General features: G+C 45.0%; 1 protein-coding gene across 3 annotated transcripts in view; it reads right to left on the reverse strand.

Annotated features, from left to right (window-relative positions):
* FHIP1A (FHF complex subunit HOOK interacting protein 1A) overlaps positions 1-22,809 on the reverse strand; it is a 310,572-nt gene that overhangs the window by 88,611 nt on the left and 199,152 nt on the right. For all 3 annotated transcript variants that reach the window (XM_089670462.1, XM_089670461.1, XM_089670460.1), the window contains exon 5: positions 4,225-4,383. In XM_089670462.1, coding sequence (XP_089526588.1) covers positions 4,225-4,383 — 159 coding nt within the window. The remainder of the gene's footprint in view (positions 1-4,224; positions 4,384-22,809) is intronic.

Genomic DNA, 22,809 nt, shown 5'->3' on the forward strand with positions numbered 1-22,809 from the left:
AATTGTTTGCCGCTTGGAGGGATAGGTGTTTGAAGACGAGGAGATTGTGAAGGTGATGAGATTGTGATCAGAGAGAGGAAAGGGAGTGTTTGTGAGGTTGTAGGGAGTGCAAAGATGGGAGAAAAAAAGGTCTAATGTATTCCCAGCAAAGTGAGTGGAGGACTGTATACACTGTGCTAATGCAAAAGATGAGGCTAGGGTGAAGAGTTGGGATGTAGCCGGGTTGTTGACATTGATAGGGATGTTAAAATCACAGAGAATGATAGTGGGTAGTTCAGAGGAGAGAAAGTAGGGTAGCCAGGCAGAGAAATCATCAAGAAAGCGGGACACCGGTCCGGGAGGCTGATAGATCACTGCAATCCTCAGACAAATGGGAGAAAACAGCCGGATGCAGTGAGTCTCAAAAGAAGAAAAGAACAGAGAGGGAGGGTTAGGAAGGACTTGAAAGGTGCTCATTGGGGATCGAAGCAAATCAACCCCACCACCTTTCCGACAACTGGGTCTGGGTGAGTGGGTCCAGATGAGGCCTCCATAGGAAAGTGCTGCGGGGGAAGCAGAATCTGCAGCTTGGAGCCAGGTTTCTGTAATTAATAACCAATAGCTGTGCACACTCCCAACTACAACAGTATCAAAACTCCTATCCCAGAAGAAAAGAAAAAGACTTTCATCCTTGAAAGTGATACAATATGTGAACTCTTCTCTCAACTATGATCTACCCAATCCTATCATCTATACATCAGATAAATAAATACGTGTTGTATCCCAACATTCGTGAACCTCAAAAAAATATATAAACTAGAAATAGTGTATTACTTTTTACATAAATACGTCCGTGCAGCAAATAATGTGTCATGCACACTGCATATCAAGTGTACAAAAAGGGATACAACACGTTGGACTACCATATACAGCGTAACACGATGTGATTTGGAGGTGGAAAAGAAAAAGTTTGGACATTTTGAGATTTCAGAGACATTTATGGGACTTCATGTGAATTAATATTTTATTTATTTATCTGATGTATAGATGATAGGATTGGGTAGATCATAGTTGAGGTTTCTGTAATTGCTAGTAGGTTAAGGTGACAAAAAGGTCATGGACAGGGGTGAGTTTATTACAGACAGAGCGGGCATTCCAGAGCGCACATGAAAAAGGCAGGGTGGTTTTTGGGAGCACGGGGACTGATATTAAATTGAGGGGATTGCGGCTATTCCTGGATGAAAGAGGATGCCTGGTGTGTGGGTGAAATACCGGAGGACCAGGGTTTGGGGAGATATCCCCAGAGGATAGAAGAAGGGTGAGGAAAGTAACATGGGGGCGGGATGTACACGAGTGCATATGCCTTCCAGTCCTGGTGTTTGGGTCAGCAAGAGAGTGAAGTATCAGCAGGAGGTGATGAGAGCAGTAGTAGGGAGATGGTAGCAGTGAGGGTGAGATGTACAAGTTTTGGGTTGGAGCAGAGGGACCAAGAAGTGAGATTTTGGGAACGCAGGAAAGTAATATGAAAAGGAGGAGTAGAGGGGACATATAAAAAAGGTACACGGAGTGGGACTCAGACTTGTAAGAGATGTTTCCCAGGGTGTTTGCTTGCAGTCTGTCCAGCATGCAGTTGAGTTTCTTGTTGTTGTATCTTCCTTCTGCTTGAGTTATCCTGCTTTAGTTAAACTGCTGTGTTTAACTGCATCTTAGCACTCCATCAAAAGCAGCACTCATGCAAAAGCAGCACCCTATCAGTGACTGCGCCCCCCATCAGTGATCTCCCCCATGAGCTGATCTAAATTTATAGGGAGATGGTCAAATGAGCACTCTTCTCCACCCCAATTAGAAACTGATAATTATAAAAGTGCTCATGCGCTATTGGGCGTGCAATAATAGGTATGCAAAAACTAAATAAACTCTTGCAGCAGTCCTATAATTGTGTTGCGTGCCACAATATATATAAACTAAAAACCAAACAGACCGCGCATCAATATAAATATGTGCATATATATACAGCATAAAATGCCATTATTAAAAAAAAGTCCCAAATTAATGAAACAAGTGCATGTGCTTGACTTAATTGCAGTGTCTTGGTTTATCAATCATCTCAAAGTGCTCCACTGTGCTCAACAAGGTGCCCCACATGGACTAGAACCCACCCTTAGCCAATGACCATCTATCTCTAGAGTGGTCTATAACACTTTATGGACAATCCCCAATGAGCCAGTTGTCTCCAGATCTCTGCGAGTTTGGGATAAACATGTCACCACAAAAAAAGCAAAGAAAAAGGATCTTCAATAGTGTAAAACTGTTTGGTAATTTTATTAGGGGTAATGTATTAAAATCTCACTCACAAATAAAGTGCCTATGCCTGGCACCTAATGTACTCAGCCTTGTTACTCCTACTGCATGGAAGCCGCTGTGCTAGACACTCCTCAAAGCGGCGTGCATTCCACAGGGCGGATGTGATGTTGGTGGATGTTGCGTCATCAAACCTCAACGCGTTTCGATCAAAGGTTGTCTTCAGGAAGTGGGTTTTAGTTATCTCTGACTTTGCAGTAGATGAAGAATTTGCAGTAGATTATAATTTTTGTAAACTCCTCTATTTGTATACTTGGAAACCTACTGTATCTGTGACATTTTTGCATAGATTTGCACAAAGTTTATTATTCCATTTGCAATATACTGTATTTCTGCAAACAGGTATTTATCTTAAACCAGGTAGGAGACACATTTTAACCACTTTCCCTCCACACTTTTTGCTATTGTCCAGTAAAAAAAATGTAAAAATCAAATTTCATCATAAATTTAGGCCAAAATGTATTCTGCTACATGTCTTTGCTGAAAAATCCCAATACGTGTAAATTAATTGGTTTACATGAAAGTTATAGCGTTTACAAATGGCGGAATATATACTGGAATGTTTTTTTTTTAATATTGGTAATGGCGGTGATCAGCACTTATAGCAGAACTTCAGCGGGGATTCTGACACTGGGGGGGAACTGACTAACTATCACTGACATCCCCAATGATACCAATACAGTGATCAATGCTAATAAAAAGCACTGACACTGTACTACTGACACTGGGCAGGAAGGGGTTAACATCTGGGGCGATCAAAGGGTTAACTGTGTGCTGTTTTACTGTGTGCTGTGTGTGTGCTTTACATTGTAAGCTATTTACATACAGGTCTCTCCCCCATCCGTGATACACGGTGATTGCTGGGTGCCGGCAGGGAATAACAGGCCAGAACTTGGCGATCAACAAGTGAGGCCGCCAATGGCACAGCGCGCATGCCCCTTATCCGGAAATGTAAAATCACAAATATATACATGTGATTTTGCACACCCCTTGTAGCAGTATTTCTGCTATAGGGCAGCGGGAAAGTGGGTAAAATGTCCTATCCCTATTTCTAGCCACTAGAGAGGACAATTAAAAAAGAACCCTCAAGTTGATAGTGATTTTTGTTTCAGGTAATGGCTTATGGCAAGCACTGCATGGACTATCAACACCCACCTTGTATGTATATCTCTTACTTTATAATGTAAGCAACTCCAGCTTCCCTTTAAACTAGGGTTGGACGTAACCACATTATGTCTGAGGATATATGCTATAGTTTGTAATGCTAGAGGCTGTGAGGAACATGGTACTCAATATTTCTGTAGGCAATAAAAGGTTTTCACAGCAATGATAAACAGAATATAATAAGGTCAAAAAGAACACAATGCCTACAACCCGTGAAAGCAGGGAGCCCAACCTGCGCAACACAACACAAGGAGGTTGAGTATTACACAAGTTAGGCACAATAAACTACATGCACTGTGCACTATTTTTGGAAATGTAATTTCAGACCCAAAGTTATAATATCATAGCAACCTTCAAATGTTCTTTAGCATCTAAGGGCGCCTGGCAATAAAAATAATAGGCTTAGCATTTTAAACAAAACATTTCTCACGTAGAAAACACTTATCTTTAATTATCTTAAACTGGGTTTGAATACAATTATATTTTTTATACAATCCCAATAAAATAAAAGATCAAAAAACACAATTAGCAACTTGCAGTGATAAACAGGACTGTGACTGGTAGGGAATTCTTTGCATATGCATACTTGCATAATTGTAAAACATGCTGCTTATTTGTATACATGGTGCCAAAATTACATAGTGATTAAAATGATAACAATGGTAAAAATTCCTGGTGTATTGGTTCTATGGTATGGAGTGACAAAACATGTTCTCTAACCTGTATTACTGCATTGCAGAACTCAAGAGAATTCATGAACTGTATGAGTGTTGGAACCTGAAGCCAGTCCTCTTTAACAAGACAATGCCACTCTTCCCCTTTGTCATCCAGCTTAGTAGGTAATGACGAGTAGAGGCCACTTAGCCCTGTTGCTAGTACCTGTAAATGGAATGAGAACACAATAAAGGCATTTGTTCTAACTTTAACTATAGCTAAACACAGACATCATTTTCACATTTGAGTTGCTGGTACTTTTCCTATTTTTCATTGTAATATTTTATTTTAAGTTTTGTAGCCACTGGAGGGCATACTATTTTTATATCAACCAATGCAGTGAAACAAAGATATAACTCAAAGGTATATTTTATGTGTCTAATTATGCAAACTCATCCTGAAGAAATTACACTTTTTATCACAACCATTCTTGAATCATGCCTGAAATCTGCTTGTCTCAATTACCCCCCTTCCTCCGTCAATACAACAAGAGACTGGTGTGTGTATGAAAAACCAAAACTATATAAGTGTTCTTAGCACATGTCTTCCTTGGTCATTTCATAAACTGGCACATCAACTGCAAGTCTGACTTGAGATGTATGCAGCAGATGATCGGAAATGAAATTCCAGCCACAATGCCCAACCTGTGGTCCTTTGCAATATGATGTACGGCCCTCAGACCTCAGCAATCTGTATTGAGAATGCTGATTAGGTTATAACATTGATCTCTACTACCCTCATGTAGCATGTTCCCAGTTTCCAACTGTCTTCTGCAGCATATCCCCAGCCAAAAATGTATCACGTCCGCACTCTCTGAGCCCAATTTCCTTTACTAGGTCTGCAGTTTCTGACAGTCCTTTCAGGACTACATATATTAAACATTATGTGAGGCCCTTTGATGATGTCAGGGGCCACATTGGAATTTCCCTTTAGCTTATAAGTTGACAACCACTGATATAAAATCTTGAGAAGAACGTTATCCTTTCTCATGTGTGTCAAAGGTTCAGAGCAGTCCTGTTTACTGTATAAGTCATCATTTGTATGCAGTACAGTATTGATGCTACAGCCAGCATTGTACTTATGGCACTGTGGTAATGAGAGCTTTGGCTCTTATACAGAGAAGAGATCCTCTCATTTATTTGCCTCCCCTCTCCCTTGTTAATTTACTGAATGCTTTGTCTTTTTTGCTGGGGTTCATGCACATGGAACCTTAACAATCATTTTAAATTGGCTCTGAGGAAGAGGGAATCTTCCCTCGAAATGCGTCAGACATGCTCTGGATGTTCATTTCTGTGTATCAGATTCACACAGCAGACTATGGACCACTGAGGGTCATGACATGCTTGTTTTTACTTGGCATTTGTAAGCCTGTTACTTCCAAAGAAAAGATTTGTGTGAGGTAATGCACAAGGCTTGTGCGCCCTTTTCTTTTTCTTGTCTTTTTCTTATCTTCCAATCATTGTATATGCCTGAGGAAGTTTCCCAATGTTTTACCGCATGAGGAGCCACATGGGCATGTATAGTCAGCCATACAAACAGGGCAGATTTCCCAATAGGCAGTGTAGGCACATGCCTACAGGTGCCCTTCCTAGAGGGCACCCATCTAGAGGAGAGAGAGCCCAGGACTGGTTCACAGGCAGATTTACAAAAGCTGCCGGAGCCACATTTTCTGATAAAATTATAGTTCAGGGCGGAGTGATATCACTCACAGCCACTTCTTCACTGCCTGCTTCTTTCATGGGAAGTGCTGAGGAAAGGGTGGGCTCGGGCTGAGAGGGAATTAATGGCAGGTTGGAAGGTGGCACAATGCAGACATCACATCATCAGTGAAGCGGGCAGAAGCAGCTGTCAGTATTAAGTGAACACACAGACACAGGAGTTCCCCTTTACATCACAGTCCGCAGTGTTCCCCTTTACATCAAAGTCTGCAGTGTTCCCCTTTACACAAATAAAAATATTTAGATAAATTTATTTATTTATTTTATCAAGAAAAAAAGTTAGTCTTCCTGTCTTTTCTATGGGGGGCACTTCAGAATTATCTGCTTGTAGGCTCCTAAAATATAAATGCAGCCCTGCATACAAGTGAAAGGCTGTATGTGGCTGCACTCTTCTTTGCAACAGTGTTTTCAAACACATTCACATCCAGCATAATCTCCGGATGTCCAACTTTTTCTTTTACTATACTTCATAATTAGAGAATCAATACAATAATATCAAAGGGGAATGACCCCTTACATTACCATTATATTCTTTTAGAGGTGGACACACAAGTGGGGGTCACCCGGGGACAGGAAGCCCACACTCCCTTGAAGTTTGAGCTTTTTGTTTGGTAGAGGGGTGCCATTGCACACTATGCTAATTTCAGTAGTGAGCATGTAAAGGATCCTTTGGACAACTGCTTACTAGCACATCACATGAATCAAATCTAATCAATAAATCACATACAGAATGATTTAAAAGCTAACCTCAACTACATCCTGGTTTCTTTTATGCTTTTTAGTTACTCTAGTAGAAAGGTATCAATAATAAAGTCCCGGACCTACCAAAATGTGCATAAAAATAAAGGCAAGGGAATACAAGTGCAAAAGAGTGATACTACCATTGTAGCCTTCTGGGAGGGATCTGTGTTCTGTCCTCCGAACTCAACCCATTCAAGTTGTTGCGGCACGGTCATGAGGGCTTAAAACAGGTGGTGAGGAGGTGACATATCACCTCCTCACCGCCTGTCAAACGCCTTCTGGAAAGTGTTCTATGGCTGTTGCTCTTCAGAGGGTAATATATATGTAAACCAGTCCTTAGAGCAGTGCTCCATTAAAAAATAATTTTAGTTTTGATACAGTGGGGAAGGGTTACAATTCTGTCAGATTTTATTGCTGCCCAGATACCTATTGCCAAGAATTCATCCCACTATCATTAAGTGTAGTTTGAAATATAAAACTAGTCTAAATGTGGACATGCATTGATAGAAATTTGGCCAGTTCAGCAGTTTGGCCAAATTTTAATCCATGTATAAGAACAGTGATTGTACAGAAAGCAAACTACCAATTGACTTCTGCACAATCAGGCTGTCAGATAAATGCCGCCAGATCAGTGCCACAGGCTATAGCTGGCAGCTATGATAAGTGGATTCTAGCAGCAGGGAGCTGTAGTTCAGCTGAAGGATTTCCCCATCCACATCGAATGTGTGGAAGGGGGAAACGGGGCAGTTTTTATTTCATTCAATTCACTGAATCATGTATGGCAGAAGAGAACAAGAAGGCACTTCTAAGTGCAATACATCCACATATTTATTGGTGAAAATGATTAAAACCACTTACAGAAGGTGATAAGGCCTTCTTGTTCTCTTCTGTCTTGCCTAGAGTCTGCTTCTACTCCTGGAAGTGATGCTCTAGTGCCTATTCCCACTGTCTCCCTCCATTGGTCTCCAAGGCAGATGCGCCCTAAAAACTCCTCTTCGAATCATATATGGGCTGCTTAAGTAGCTGGAATTTGACTTTATGCTAGCTTCTCATAATGAATTCTGCCAGCAGGACTTTGGGCTGAAACAAACAATTGTGAGGCAATGCATTGTGGTAATGAGCATGATAACAAGATGCTAATTCATTCATGCTACATGCATTCGCACATTGCAGTGGCATCCCAATGCACTAAGCCAATACAGCTCTGACACGCATACCTTGCATCGCACCACAATGCATAGTAACACACTACTTTGTGTTGTGGTGCACTGCATCTGGAAAAATGGTGGCATATCCATTATTTGTCCTTTGTGCACCAGCAGCCCATCCAAAATGAATGGGCAGCCTTAATGCAACAAACGTTATCACATGTTACAGAGAGGCAGCTTATCACAGTGTTATCTATCTATCCATCTAGAACTTTTTGTATTATGTGAAAGATACAGAACACATAATAATGTGTGATTATAGTAGTGCAAGTTCTTCTGATACAGGAATGACGAAAAAATAATGAATTAGTGCTATTTTTATATTTTCACAAAGCTATCATTTGTAGAAAATGAATTTTGGAGCAAGCTGCTGCTGGTCTCAGAGAAACAGCAAAAGTATATAATCTGTCAAATAAAAATAGGAAACATTAATTTTAACAGAATTTTGGAATAGTTTCAATGTTGACTCCATCTGCATGGTAAAATGAACATCTTTCTTTCTGTAACAAAAGTAAATATTGAAGGCTTGCTTCCAGCCATTGTGTTGCGATAATAGGCACATTACAGCAACACACCCCCACAAGGCATTATTGCATGTTGTGGTGCGCTACATTGGGTAACAAATTGTAGGTGTAGTTTTTTTTGCCCATTCTTGTACATTGGCAGCCCATTTAAATGAGCTGTTTGCCATAGCAAAAAGCACTTTGAACATGCTTTAATGCAACGCATGTTCACCCTGAAAGAAATCTGACCTCATAGGCTATTCAAAGTTTACCATACACAATACAATCTGACTGTAAAATCGGATTTACATTTAACAAAACTATATAATATGAGGGCCCACCCTGTCAATTTGTTTTCAACCAGGCATGCCCTTACACTATAAAGACACAGACATGACAGATGAAGGGGTGGAAGGCTGCAGACACACAACCATGCAGCAGAAGTGAATGTAACACACTGCACTGTTACTGTTTGTAGGATGTTGATTGACCACAAGATGACGGTGTTAAGCAGTTTAGTTATTACAGACTTGAGTATAGCAAAGCATTGTTGAACTTGTGTGCTGAAGGCAGGACTGCTGTACCCAGACAGGCTGAAAGCAGACTACATTTTCCAGAAGAACTGGCAAAATGGGTGGGTGCCTATATAATCTGGAGCCTGGGAACTTCCAGTGGAGGAAGAAAAGAGAATGTGTGAGGGTGCGGACGTATGCAGGAGGGTCACACTGGAGAGCTGGAAAGAAGGATTACAGGTTGCTTGTATTGCTGACATGCAGGAGAATCAACCCTGTAGGCAGGCGGATCATAGTAATGTGATCGGCATTGTTTCTTCCAAAGGGGGCCGCCCAACTGAGACCGTTCTTCACTCTACTAGGACTACAGATCGGGTGAGAGGGTTCCACAACCCAAACTGTCCCCAATTACAATATATTCTGCTGTTTTCAGTTGATACAGTTCAGTACACCTTACATCACAGTTTGCCACTTTGAGACACAGCCCTCCTGTCCCACTTTAGTACTGCGGCCTGCTGTTAGAGTGTTTTCCCCTCCAGTGCTCTGAATGCAGGACTCTTGCTGCTGAATACGTGTCCTTGCAGGAGGTAGTACTGTTAATATCTCAACCCAAACATATTCCAGCTTTAAAGGAACTTGCTTCATTGGGCCAATTCCCCACCTAGAGGAATTCAATTCTGCTGGAATCTACTTCAGCCCCTTTCTCAACTTTAACAATTCTTGCCTTCATCTTCCTCAACAAAGGGACCCTCCCCAGATCCCTTACCATCAGTTTAGGGGAGATTTTCTTGGTGCTATACTCTTTCCAGGAGTTCCTGTTTCCACCCAAAAGAACCCCAACTCTAATGTGCACCAACAAGGACCCCATCATGTGCACAAAAGAATTTGTTCCTATGTTTGGGAGTAATACTAAATAAGGTGTCATTTCAAGAATTAAACCTTTTTTTCTAGTCATTGAGAACCCATGAGTGAGTTATTCTGATTTCTTCTTATTCTGTATTTCAACTCACTTGGGGAAGAAACATCTCAGGGCTGGAATTAACATTTCAACTCTGGTCCTGCAGGCCAATTGGGTATATTTAAAGGGGTACTGTGTATGTCTCTTTTGACTATGTTTTTTTCAGAGTAATGTTTTTTTGTGCACATCTACCATTGTCTCTTTTGTTCTTGCATTACTTTCTCGCTGACTTCAATACAATCAGAATATTGGTTCACCATAAACGGTGTCATCATTTTGGGTTTCACAGCCAGGGGTCCTTCTGGTTAAGGGTATACAGTGGTGTCAACAAATGAAAAATCCAAACTCCTGTGCTTGGGTGCAGTGCACAAAGATGTAGTCCACCTGTCTGGCCAGTTGGTGTAGAGCCAGAAGTCTTGTTATCCTCTTAGGACTGTGGGTGCCCTCGTTGGACTGAAAATACAATAGGTAAAAGACCTATGACCTATTTTTACCTATTTAAATAAATGGTGTTTTTGGTAATGCATTAGGTCGGTGCGTCCTCTCTCTTCTATTGTATTTTCTATACAATGGTGTCAGCAGGGGTTGTGCTAAAAAACAGGATCAGAGCAAATAGTAGACCCAAAATACAAAGGGGCTCTTAAGGGGGTAGCGCTACATGAAGAATGAGGAAAAGCGGCAGTGAATAATGCAAAAATTGAACTATTTAGAAAATGGAAAGACTCAAAGTGGGAGAGAGGAATGTATAATCACATGCTAAATGTCTAATTAATGTATTTAACAAAGCAAAATGTGTGGAGTAAATAAAGAAAAGTGTAGAGGGCAGTCTTTCATGGACCGAATTAAGCAGGATGGATGATTCTCCTGTGGTCAGGTCAGAGAACATCACATGTCTAAAAAAGATGCACTTCTCTAAGAAGGAGGAAGAGACACCAGAGGCATCATTTTTACTTTTATAAACTAGGATAGGATTATTAAAAGTAAGATAGGACTGGCTTGTGTAGGCCACTCTACCCCATCATGTCTTGGCCAGAATTCAGTGGACTCCAGTGAGAACATGAGGTGGACATTAGTGACCCAGCAGCTAACTACAAATGATAAAAGTAAAGTCACCCTGTACAAGAAAGTTAATACTGACCATTCCAGCAGGCAGTGCATAGGTAGATTTAGGGATCAGTTATAGAACCAAAGCGCCCAAGGGGGGGGGGCACACAATCTAACACACCCATCTGACAGCAGTGGTGTTTGGAACTCTTCAAAAGAGGGAAGATTTAAAGTTGAACTCTGGGAAATCAATCACATTTCTACAATCTGCTGGCTTACCGTGGACAGTTTTACTGAGCACCTGGAGTACAGCTATCAAAGCTCTGACAAGAAGGATGCTATTTTCCCACAAAGCTGCAGGTTTGCTTCTCGCCTCTGCTGTCCACTCACAGAAGGCTTTGGGTTTTGTGAATTGATTCACATAATGAAAATCACTCTGTGATTGGGCAGGAGGAGGCGAGGGGCAGGCAGAGTGACTGCATGTGACTCTGCATCTGTTGTAGCTAAGACCAGAAGTTGCCGTGAGTATAGTGATAGCTATGCTCCCGGCACTCAGTAAAAACATAGCGTGTAAATTAAAGAGATGGCATACACCTCCTTGGACTTATTCCATAGAACATTTCAGAAAGTGGCTGAATACCTGGAGTTCAACTTTACCACACTGCCTGTGGGAAATATAAGTAGTAACCTTCTTTTTTTACAGGGTGGCTTTAGATGCATCTTTCTGAGTTAACTACAGGGATTCTTTAAAGGATAAGTTCACTCCCCTGGTAAGGGATTGGGGGGGAGTGGAGGCTGGTAATTTCATAACATGTTACATGTTACACTCTGAATATGGGTGTAACATGTATCATGTTATGAAATTATCAGCCTCCACTCCTCCCCAATCCCTTAGCAAGGGAGTTAGTTAGCAGGGGATCTTCTCTGCCTGCCCGGCCATGAACACTGTGTTCTGTGAATGAGAAACTAAAAGTCCTGATAGCCTTAGTGGCTGTCGGCTTGTAGTTCTCAATGAGCTACCATGGCTCTGTGAGGGCTGTGGTAGTTCATTGATTCTTCCTGTCAGTAATTATCGACCCGTACAAGGTACTAGCAGATACACTGACAGTCTGCAGGCCGCTTCTCGGCCTTTTGGCTAAGATCAAGTGTAGTATCGACCTTGCCTTTAGGGGTGTCCCTGCTTCCAGCTAGGACGTTGAGAACCACTTGCATCTATCCCAGCCATTTGGTCTGTGTGGGGTACCCTCTTCTCGGCCTTGTAGGATCGTCGATTAAATTCGGCTTCACCTGCTTGCTGCTATTGGGTTTGAGGCTTAGCCCCCACACAGAACGAGTTTGTGATCTTCCCCCCCTTGTTCACTCTGCGTTACTACGTCCGGGCAGTAGACGCTCAATAGCCTTTTCAAAGGCTAAGCAAGAGTGAAGCCGCCGAGGAAGAAGAAGGAGAAGGAATCCGATCAAGATCTCTGGGAAGCCCTCTTGAGAACTCCTCTGCGACAAGATGGGGAAGAAGCAAACTACGAAGAAGCCACAGAACGCCGCCCCTGCCAAGACCCCGGGAGAAGCCCCCTCCGCCTCCACCTCCACCTCAGATCGCCCCGGCCCTGCAGACGGTCTCCCTCCACTGGAGCCCTGGATGAAGCAGACAGTCGTGCTGCGGCTGAAAGAGGTGGAAGGCAGAATCCCGGACATGACCCCGGAAGTCTTCGGGAAGAAAATGATCCTTGAACAAGGATTCAGCAAGGCAGAGACCCTGTCGGTGCAGTCCTTCATGAAAGGCGTTTTCTTCATAACCTTTGTCTCTCTACAGGTATGCAGAAGGTACTGGGAGGCAGTGAAGACCTCTGGACCCGACTCCCTCTTCCGAAAGTTCACCGCGAACTCTCCCATTCAAAGGGACGAAAGGCGGATCACGGTGTCCATGAGGAACCCTCATGTCCCTGGTAGAGACATCGCCACCTACCTCCAAAGGTTTTGCGTCGTGTTGAAGGACCCAGTCCGGATACTAGACGCCAACGGCTTCTGGACAGGTAAGTGGTCTGTGTTTTGCAGATTGCTGAGAGATCGTCCCGCTGGAGATCTCCAACACCTGCAACAGTGCTTTTCCCTGGGAGCGTCAGCAGGACTCCTACACTACCCGGATCAACCCCAGTCATGCCGCAGGTGCGGACAGCCGGGGCACGAGGGTAAGGATTGCCATGTGCTTTCATGTAGGTTCTGCCGGTCTGCAGGTCACGAGACCAAGGATTGCCCGAGGTCCAAAACCTGCAACCTCTGTGGACGGTCAGAGCACGTCTACAGGGACTGCCCAGAGAGAAGCAGGACGTATGCTGGGGCCCTGAGCAAGGGCTCTGCCGCCAAACCAGCAACACAGAAACCCCCAAAGGACCCAGGTAAGAGGAACCCCCCTCCCCCCACCCCAGCCCCCCCGGACCCTGGTCCCCCTGCCCCTGGCCCTCCTGCCCCCCCCGCCCCCGGCCCTCCTGCCCCTCCCGCCCCTGCCCCTCCTGCCCCTCCCCCCCTCCTACCCCTGCCCCCCCTGCCGCACCCCTCCCGGGCCCGGTTCCACCACCCCCTGACCTGTCCTCACAGGAGGATTTCCCACCCCTTCCCCCTGCCACCCCCGTTAGCAGCTCTGCGGCGGGGATCAGGAAGCGGAAGAAGGAGCAGGCCAGCCCGGCGGCGGAGGAACCCTCCTCCGCCACCAAACGGCCTGCTGTCCTCCAGAATGCCGCAGGTCCCGACCCCATGGGGGAAGACCTCGACACACTGGAGGAAGAGGAGGAGGTGGAAGAAGAGATGGCTCTGACCCGGTCGGGGCCAGATCTCTCCACCGACTTCGATGAGGTCCTCAACGAGGTCCTCAACCAGATCGGACTGAGCCAGGACCCTGGCCAGGCCGCAGAGGTCGCCCCCCCTCCCCAGGGGAGGTAGGCACAGCCCCTGCCGACTAACCCCTTCATCTCTTTCCCGTGATGGCTGAGATCTCTATCTTTTCCATTAATGTGAGGAGCATCAAGGATGTGTCTAGGAGGCAGACTGTGCTGACCTTTCTTTCCACACAGCAGAGTGATGTGTACATGCTTCAGGAGTGCGCACTCCCCCCTCTGAGGAGGTACACTCATTTGTCCTCCCAGTGGACCCACGGTCCCTCCTACTGGTCTGGGGGTGGCGATTGCAAGTCTGCAGGGGTTGCGGTTCTTATCAGGGGAGGACGTTTCACTGTTGACTCCGTCCATGAGCTCGTCTGTGGCCGCCTTCTGGTCATAGACGGTTCGTGGGCGGGGGAGCCCGTTAGGCTCATCAACGTGTACGCCTCCCCGGAGAAGAACGCGCGGCTGGAACTTTTCCAAACCCTGCGGACGCAACTCGCCACAACGAGAACAGTAGTAATCGGCGGTGATTTTAACTGTCCGATAGAGGAGGATGGGCGCAGCTCCAGCATGTACGCAAAACTCGATGCCACCTCGAAGCTGCTCCGGGAGATGATTACGGAGGCTTCCCTGCGAGACGCAGTGGGATCCGTGGGGCGCGGTTCCGTGAACTACTCGTGGAGCCGCCCCGATGGATCTGTGCGCTCCAGGATTGACTTTGTGCTCACCTCCAGGGCAGTCAGGCACCGCGGGTTCTCCATTAATTCCCTGCTTTTTCTCTGACCACAGGGCCATTCACTTTCAAGGTGTTCTGGGAGAGGGCTTTGCCCCGGGCCCAGGCTCCTGGAAGCTGAATTGCACCCTGCTGGACGATGAGGAACTGCTAGAGGAGCTCAGGGAAACCTACGGTGCCTGGCGAGGGGAGAAGTCTTTCTTTCCCAAGGTAAGCAACTGGTGGGAGTTCGTGAAAGTCAAGCTACGCAGCTTCTTTCAGGCCAGGGGACGCCAGCAAGTGTGCGCCAGGAGGAGGGAACTCAGGAGGCTGCAGCGTCAGCTGCAGTCCCTGCAGGACCTTCATCTCTGTGGCTGGGACGTGAGACAAGACCTGGAGGACACCAAGAAGAGCTTGAAAAAGCACTTTGAGGAAGAATCCAGGCACATTGTCTTCCGTGCCAAGGTGGAGCATCTAGAGAAAGGTGAGAAGTGTAACTCTTTCTTTTTCAGGAAACTCCACTCAGGACACACTCCCCTGTCTGAGCTGCGCGACAAGACTGGAACACTCCAGAAGGGGAAGGAGGCCGTGATGGAAGTGGTCAGCGACTACTACTCTGACCTCTACTCCCCCAAAGCAACAGACACGGCAGCGGCTGACAGACTCTTGTCAGGTATCTCTAATGCTATTGATCCTGCAGGTTTGTCGGCCACCAACGCCCCCTTGACGTTGGAGGAACTGCACTCTGCCGCTAAATCCTTTAGGAGAGGCAGGACCCCGGGCTGCGACGGTCTCCCAGCGGAGCTTTATGTAGCGCTGTGGGATCTCGTGGGCCCGGACCTGCTCGAGCTGTACGAGGAGATGGTGGTGGAGGGCAAGATGCCTCCTTCGTTGAGGGAGGGGATGATCACGATCCTGTACAAGCGTAAGGGGGAGAGATGTGACTTGAAAAATTGGCGTCCCATCTCTCTCTTGAACGTGGACTACAAGATCCTCACCAACGTTATGGTGAACAGGTTGAAGGCTGTCATCGGACAGATAATCCACCCGGATCAGACTTGTGGCATTCCTGGCCGCAGGATTGCGGACAGCCTAGCGCTTGTCCGGGACACGGTCCAGTACATCAAAGACCGCCGTGTGCACGCGGCCCTGGTCAGTCTTGACCAGGAAAAGGCCTTTGACCGTGTCTCCCATGGGTTTATGTGCAGAGCCCTGCGCAGGTTTGGTCTTGGGGAAATGTTCTGTTCGGTTGTGGATATGATGTATAACGGCATTTGTAGTTCCGTGCAGGTGAACGGCTGGAAGACTGACCCCTTCCCGGTCCTCTCCGGGGTCAGACAAGGCTGTCCTCTCTCACCTCTGCTTTTTGTTTGCTGTATAGAGCTCTTCGCCGAATGCATCAGACGGAATCCAGAGATCGGGGGAATCACCGCACCGGGACCAGACAGATGGGTAGTTAAGTGCTCGCTCTACATGGACGACGTGACGGTGTTCTGTGCCAACCAGCGCTCCATCGACCTGCTCGTCCAGACCTGCGAGGACTTCGGCCAAGCTTCGGGGGCAAAGGTCAACTGCGGGAAGTCGGAAGTCATGCTCTTCGGAAAGTGGTTCCTGCCTTCTTCTGCATCCATGCCCTTTGGCATCAAGACAGACTTCATGAAGATTTTGGGAGTTTGGTTTGGTGCCGAGGGCGCAGCCCTGAAGTCTTGGGAGGAGAGACTGGCCAAGATGCGTCAAAAGTTTGGACTCTGGAGCCTCAGAGACCTCACCATCGAAGGGAAGACACTGGTACTCCGCAGCGAGACTCTCCCTGTGTTGCAGTACCTCGCCCAGGCCTGGCCCCCTTGGGTCAACACCTATAAGGCCATCACCAGGGCGGTGTTTCACTTCATCTGGGGCTCCAAGATGGACAGAGTGAAGCGGGCAGTCATGTTCAAGGAACCCCTCAAGGGCGGTAAGGGCGTGCCCGACATCGCCACCCAGCTGAGGGTGTTCTTTGCTTGCAACTGCGTCCGCAGAACTTTGCCCAGACGGATTATGGACTCTGGCGGGAACGCAATGTCTCGCTTCTTCCTGTTGCCTCTCTGGAGGTCCCTGGGGTGGGACACTTGGGATAGTTCCATCCCCTACAACTGGGACATTCCTTGGTACTACTTGGATACCTTCAAGTTCATCAGGGAGCAAGGGCTGCAGGGAGTCAAGCCTGACTTGTGGAAGCCAAAGACTATCTACAAGCTCATCCGAGCCAGCGACATTTTGGAGTCGGCTCCAGGCCTGCCTTCAGACACCTGCAAGGTGGTCTGGAGGAATGTTTCTTCCAACATTCTTACCAACAGGCACAAAGACCTGGCATGGATGGCAATCCAAGGGGGGTTGCCTCTCAGGACATTTATGCATGCCAGGAACCTGAGCAGATACAGACACTGCCCCTTCTGCATCATCCACGAGGAAACGTCTTACCACGTTTTCTGGGAGTGCTCATTTGCTCAGGCCCTGTTGGGGGCCCTGGAACCTGAACTCAAGGACTTTGTACCACAGACAGCCATCACTCACTTTGGGGTGTTGAATGGACTGTTCTGTGGAACCTTTTCTCTGGAGGACATTGACGGCGCCTGGCGGGTGCTGTGTTGTTTTAAGGACGCTTTATGGTGCGCCAGAAAGCGCCTCATCCACCAGCGGGAGAGGATGTCCATTGAGGACTGCCGCAGACTGATCCTCAGTCTGCTCAGAGACTATTCCTTGATGGACTTTAAGGAGGAAGAGGACGTCTGAAGATTTCCCCTTCCCCCTACTCCCCCTTGCGTGTCTTTGTCTTTCAATAAAGCTTCGGGCCTGTGTTTCCCCCTTCCTCCCCCCCCCCCCACACACCCGATGCCTATTGTAAACTGTGATTTTCGGTTTTTCGCTTTCGTTTATTGCATGACTTAGTACTGTGTATCAGGATGCTATGGTTTTTGGGGTAAGCGGCGTCATGCATGACGTGGCGGTCTGGGGATTCATCCTCTGCACATCACGTCAGGCATCATACCGCTGAGCGAATGTATTTATTTCTGAATGTATTTATTGTATGCTTGAACTGTATTGCTATGTGGTGCGCTGCGTCGCAGTACAGGGTGAGATGTACCCCGATTACACGTATCATGTTGTTTTTGATGCTTCTGTAATAAAAGTATCTTTTCAATCAAAAAGACAGTCTGCAGGAGACCTGCATGGCATCAGCAATCTGCTGACTGCTGGTGCAATGCTTTCCAGGCTCCTACAACAAAAAACAATAAATGCTAATTTTTTTAACTGCAAAAGCATGTGCATTTATTTATTTATTTTTTTGTTGAAAGGTGAACTTATCCTTTAAATAAAATAGGGCAGTAGGTAGAAAACAAATTAAAATATGCAACTGTAATGCCTTTGAAATAAAACCTACAACCAGTGCATTTCAAAGAGCAAGTGGCTGCAATTTATCCAACCTGTGAGCCCTGTCACATGATGAAAAAATCCTACTTCATCTGCAATAATCCGCATTCTGAGAACAGTTAATAATCTTGTACTGTATATTCCAACATAATGTCTGAAACAATATGTACTTGACAAAGTGCATATCAATTCTTTGTAAATTAATCCCTCATATAGATTTTATAAACATGTCTTTTTATTGTCTAGATATGAAATTGGGGTTTGAAAGAAAGATAAAAAATGTCAGACTAAATAAACAGCTATAAATGACTTTACACAGAAGTAACATTTTCCTCATTTGCCCTCCAATAGAAGACTGATTTTGTAGTTGGTGACTGCTTATAAGATGTCTGGAGCTAAAGACTGGGAACACCTCTAGTGCAAGTCAGCAGGCCGTGATGTCTACACTACAGGAGTTCCGTACTCACAGCCTGTGCCATGGGTTCTTCCAGCAAATGAGTCATCTAAGGTCTTCCTTCCAGCAGAGACTTTACAGTTCCTGCTACGCAGCCAGCTCCGAATAGAAACACACACTGCTTCTTCCATACACCACCAGCTAGGCACACATGCCAATGCTGGCATTACACTGACACTGGAATGATAAGCAGAGGGAACAATACTGTAATAAACTGATTCTGGTGTACTGTTGTCAACGGAATATATGGGGAGACAACAATCAACATCATGTTTACTTCATTAAAAGGCGTTACTATGATAATTAGCAATTTCCAAAAATGTCTATAAAATAGCCCAGCATTTGTGATATTTTGTATAATATCTATTTTTCCTGAGTAGCTGAACACAAGCTGTTATTCAGACATTTTCATCTTTTAGGAAGCGAATAGAGAAGTCTTTTTGCTGTGTCTTGCAAGACATTCATTGGTCAGGAAGTCAGTTGTATTTAAGAAAATTTAAACATAAGCATTCATTTTTGATTTAGTGCAGGGAATTGCCCCTTTACCTGGTGAATTTATAATTTATATAAATTTACTTTATAAGGTTCTGTGGAAAAATAAAAGGTAATTGCACTTTTGTTGTAGTTACATTTATTCTGGTAACTCCCTCCGCTGTAGCAAGCCTTCCCTGTCAGTCTTATACTCACCTGTCCCCAGTATTGGGAGATTTCAGTGATGCCGGGCTCAAAGTAGCACATGCTCTCCATTGGATAGAATGGAGAATGCAGTGCACAAATGTGAACTTGATGATGATGTTTCTGACAGGCAGCTGTGTAGTACTGAGAAGGTCATTAAGCTGATATCTCGCCAGATTAGGGACAGGTAGCCATATGGGCCTGTATTGACGGGCTTTGGGCTTGTGTAGATGGCATCAGTTTGACATTTGTTTAAGACTTCTAAGAACATTCAGAATTAAATGGCAGGTGCTCTTGATATGTGGTTTACCTACTTTTGACTTACTGTACATTTGAACTTCTTCCCTTAGACTTGTAGGGGAATACAAAACCCATCAGGTGTAAACAAAATGGTTTTGACATAAGCTCTAAGACTGGCAGAAATTATGATAGATGTAAACACTTAATGGATGAAATGTGTGTATAATAAGCATTTTTTTAAATATAATATTTGTGTTCAGCTTTTTTTTTCATAATTTATTGTATCTCATTGCTGCTGACCTCCTTCAGCCTTCAGACTTTTTTAGGGGGAGTTTCCTGATGGTGACAACAGTGGGCCATGCCTTGGTAATGTGTGTCAAAATGGATACGTCTAGTCTCCTTCCGAAACATCTGTGACAGGGTGACAACACGAGACTTCAATTGGGAAACAGAGAGAATGCGGTAAGCCTTTAACAGGACATTCTATTGTGTAACAGAAGCTATGTGCTTGGCTGCATGTCCTATATGTGTAGTATTAATCAAGCGGTGGGGGAGCATGTGCAATCATTAACTCATTCCTGCCTGTACATAGCATGGTCTCCCAGACCTATCAGGACACTATGGACATGGGATCCTCCTCAGGGTATCCCTTGGAACCAGTCAGTACCCAAGCAGACCATTGAAGACTCCCAGACTGACCTAACCAGAACCCCACAATAGTCCATTCCATAGCTTTCTAAGACCTTACAATAATAGATGCCAATAGCAGCTTAACCCAGCACTTTCTGTTTCCAGAGTACGTACCCACTGTGAGGTCAGCAGAAGGAAGTGTCCAAACAAGGAAAGCCTTTAGACTGTTTACTGAACCAAGTCACACATACAAAGAATAGGTGCTACAATCCTCATAGCATGTTTTCCATAAGGAGTATATATCTCACCATGCAACTCCTGCGGTTTCCATCCGCTGAACCAGTAAAACAAGAAAACCAAAAACCTTTGACTCTTTATCCACAGGAGAAAGTTTTAAAATCTTATACTACATAAATTGTAATACCACTTATGTAGTATATCTCATTTACTGTACGAGTTGTCGTTTGCAATATGTTGGCTGTACAATACGTCCCTTGAGAAAACGTATTGGAGAACACTTTTGTGATTCAAGTAATTTTCAAGCAAAATAGATTTCTAGTGTATCTAGGCACTTTAGAGATCTTCATGCTGGACATACTACTTCTTTTAGATTTTGTGGCATTGATAAGGTTATTGCCCCCCTGCGAGGGGGAACAAGCATCGTATATTACTACAGAAATAGGCACGATGGATACATAAGTTACAAACTAGATCACCTAATGGGTTAAACCTCAGATGGGATTTAGATATGCACCTAGGTTGATATTACCTGGAGTATCATCTCCTCTTTTGCCACATTTTCATTCATTTTTTATAAAACTTTCTGTGTGTCTATCGAGTGATACATTCACAATCATGGTTGTTGATTCTACACAGTTTTGCTTTTATTACATTTTTTCATATTGTGTTAGATTTCCAGTTTGTTTTTATTGAACACATGCATTGGGTAGTGGTGATCACTCATCCTTTTGTGTCAGATGCAACAGCTGATAGCCATCCCTCATAATTGGCTCTTAAGGGAGTGATAGACCACTATACAATGGTGTGCTGCACAACAAGTGACAAACTATGAGTAAGGTCTTGTTTGACTGAAACACATTAGAGTTTAGCCTGCATTCTGGAACTATTTTTACTCTGCATCTGAATACATTTTCTACAATCCATCTTCACATTGTTGCCAATCCCATATGATTTGTTTACTGAACCAGTTGATTTACACACTTACATACAGTACCTCAGTCACCCTATTGGTAACAACACATTCAGGTTGCAAACAATAACAAGAGCAATAACATAGGAGAGCTGAATCAAGAAGCCCATACCTTTTAGGGAGTCCTGCATCCCATGAAAAGGGGAATGCAAATAGTCCAAAAGCACCTTTCCCCTCCTGCTTCCCCCTACAATAAAACTTCCAGAGAGAGAGACTCACAAACTACATCCTTGCTGTAGCTTGGTCCTCCAGACACTACCCATGATAACATTGGGCAGATTTCTAACACACTAATTATAAAAGGACCCCACAATATGCCCCATACTGGCATGGGCAGGGCTGGCACTACTTTACTATCTATGTCATATCACACTACTATGAGGACCTCTAGTAGTTACAGTTAGGTCCATATATGTTTGGACACAGGCACAATTTTAGATTTTTTTCAGGTATTTACCAAAACATCTTCAAGCTATAGTTATATAATGGATATGGGTTGAACATGCACACTCTCAGGTTGTCAGAGTCCTGTCCACGGCAGAAGTTCTGGAAGATGTGGCATTTCTGCCAGTACTCTGCATGGCCACAGAAGTACACATCAGCCTCAGTTTGGTGCCAGACGGCCTTTATAAGGAAGCTCATCACTTCCTCAAGTTGCTGGATGATCTCTAGCTCCCCGTGCCCTGTTCCTGTTTCCTGTGAGTCTGACCTGTGATTTCCTGTTACCAACTCGGCTTGCTCCTGGACCTGTCTACTCTGCTTTACCCCTGATCTGACCTCGGCTTGGCTTACGGATACTCTCTCTCTCGCTTCTCTGTGTATGACCTCGGCTATCCCATCTGACTACGTCTGCTGTGATTCCCACCTGGTACCTGACCTTGGCTTGAACCGACTACCCAGTTAACATCTAAATCCCAGAGGGGCTTACATACCACGCACAGGCTCCTCCTGTCTGCAGACCTATCTCTGTGCACCAGCTGTGCTTCTGAGTGGACCACCAACCATCACTCCTACAGGCGACCTGTGCAACTTTGGACCAGACTCCCGCTGTCCCACTCTCAGGGTAGTCCGGAACTTAGCCACAAGGAAAGCCCTCCCTCCATTGGCCTCCATCACCAGGTACGTGATACAGGTTTAATTTGAGGGTATGTACATCCAAACTGGAGGATGGGTTTAGGAATTACAGCTCTTAAGAATAGTCAACCCACCTTTTTCAAGGGACCAAAAGTAACTGGGCAATTGATTCAAAAGCTGTTTCATGGCCAGGTGTGGGCTACTCCTTCGGTATTTTTTCATCAATTAAGCAGGTAAAAGGTCTGCAGTTGATTCTAAGTGTGGTATTTGCATTTGGAATCTATTGCTGTGAACCTACATCATGCATTCAAAGGAGCTGTCCATGCAGGTTAAACAGATCATTTTAAGGCTTCAAAAATTAAACAAATCCATCAGAGAGATAGCAGCAACAGTAGGAGTGGCCAAATTAACAGTTTGGTACATTCTGAGGAAAGAAGAACACACTGGTGAGCTGAGCAATATAAAAAGGCATGGACGTCCACGGAAGACAACAGTGGTGGATGATCACAGAATCCTCTCTATGGTAAAGAAAAACCCATTCACAACATCCAGAGCACACAACGTCATCTGTAAAACAAGGTGGAGACAGTATGATGGCAAGGGCATGCATAGCTTCCAGTGGCACTGG

Source organism: Staurois parvus, unplaced genomic scaffold (assembly GCF_062004578.1).
Source record: "Staurois parvus isolate SC_StPar_1 unplaced genomic scaffold, SC_StPar_1.0 ptg000090l, whole genome shotgun sequence".
In the NCBI taxonomy this organism is placed as follows: Eukaryota; Metazoa; Chordata; class Amphibia; order Anura; family Ranidae; genus Staurois; species Staurois parvus.